General features: G+C 45.1%; 1 protein-coding gene across 3 annotated transcripts in view; it reads right to left on the reverse strand.

Moving 5' to 3' along the window:
- The window catches only part of LOC106819313 (gamma-glutamylaminecyclotransferase C-like), a 7,270-nt gene extending 6,148 nt beyond the window's left edge, over nt 1-1,122 (reverse strand). For 2 of the 3 annotated variants that reach the window (XM_014823962.1, XM_014823964.1), the window contains exons 1-2: nt 1,015-1,122; nt 618-811 (exon numbers count right to left, since the gene is read on the reverse strand). In XM_014823962.1, coding sequence (XP_014679448.1) covers nt 618-811; nt 1,015-1,042 — 222 coding nt within the window. In that variant the 5' untranslated portion in view covers nt 1,043-1,122. The other variant, XM_014823963.1, reaches the window with a different exon arrangement.
- Nucleotides 1,123-1,529: the final 407 nt, after the last annotated feature.

Here is a 1,529-nt window from a genome sequence, read left to right on the forward strand (position 1 = left end):
TTGGTCATCCCAAGTCCTTTTCACGTCCCCCCCCCCCGACGTCCAGAATATCGTGACCATACGTCGAGCGGTGAAGATTTGTGCCAAACTGTTGACGGACGGACGTCGGACGCACGGACGCACGCACGCACGCACGCACGCTCATGCGATTCTAAAAGCTGCATCTGACTACGTCAGATGAGCTAAAAAAACTAATGTTTCACACTAACTAGTTCATGTGTAGACTCTGACAGGCATATATTATGAATGAAAATATTAGATCTATAAAATAGCAGATTAACGCTCATAGGGCCTATGTCCCCCAGGATACTATCGGAGGTTACCCTGGGTACGATTCGATATATCGAAACGTACCCTCGTAACTATCTGATATGGTTACGGTTAGGGTCAGGGTTAGGGTTGGGGAGTAGTCGTAGGCAACTCCCTAGACTCGTTAGTGGAGTAGGCGAGGTACGGTCCGGCATATTAGATAGTACCAGGGTACGTTCCGATATATCGAACCATACCCAGGTTACCAACCTTCCGATAGTACCCTGGGGGACATAGACCCTATCGGCAATCAGCCACAGTGGCACGTTCCTAGGATAAGCTAGGCCTGCACGTCTCCACTCACTCACCTTCCCCGTGCCGCATTTGCTGAGCAGGAATGGAATGTTGTAACGTGTTGCCACGACCAGCGGGTACTTGTCGCATGTTACAGCCCTGCCGACATACTCTGCGTGTCCGTAATCGCATTTCTGCAACACGTAATAGTTGGGTTCGTCGCGCTTGAGCGTACCGTACACGAACACTCGATGCATGATTCTGGATCCTTTGCTCATCGACGTGTTGTTTTCACCGAGAAAAACAGAAATGACAGGAATGCAAACAGATTCAAGTCATGAAAGGTTCAGGTTCAAGTCAACACCACTGAACTATAACAATATTTACATACATATATACATATAATCAAGAGCGTATAAAGAAGGATATACGCTCTTGAATACCTTCTACTTGAATACTCTCTAGGCCTACCTTCTTTATACGCTCTTGATATAATCATAGATATATAATAATATATATATATATTGGTTGGTATATCTATGATATAATACAAAACATTTGATTTGGTTCAAGGATTTGGTTCACTCATGCACTACCTACTTGCAGCGCCAGCTACATTTCAGGAATGGAATTAAACACATAATATTCAACCGATTTCCTAGAACCGTTCTTAGCGGCTCCTGCCTACATGATTCTAATGTGTCGTCCCCTAAAATTAAAGTAAAACTGATCAAATTGTAATCAGACCGATGAAAGGATATCTATCCTGCACGACACGTGTAGCAATGCAGGCATTGACGTCAAGCGTTTATCTGCATATGCAGGCATATGTGACCAGGCATGTAAGGTTCCCGCAGCATTATACTGTGGAGATCTCGGGGGGTGTATCACGTACAGGAGTAATAGACTAGATCGGGACCAATAGACTAAACTCACCGTAGAGGGAATAATAACTATGGCTGTTGCTCCTGCGACGGTACCGTCGC

The sequence above is a fragment of the Priapulus caudatus genome, unplaced genomic scaffold (assembly GCF_000485595.1).
Source record: "Priapulus caudatus unplaced genomic scaffold, Priapulus_caudatus-5.0.1 Scaffold3149, whole genome shotgun sequence".
Lineage (NCBI taxonomy): Eukaryota > Metazoa > Priapulida > Priapulimorpha > Priapulimorphida > Priapulidae > Priapulus > Priapulus caudatus.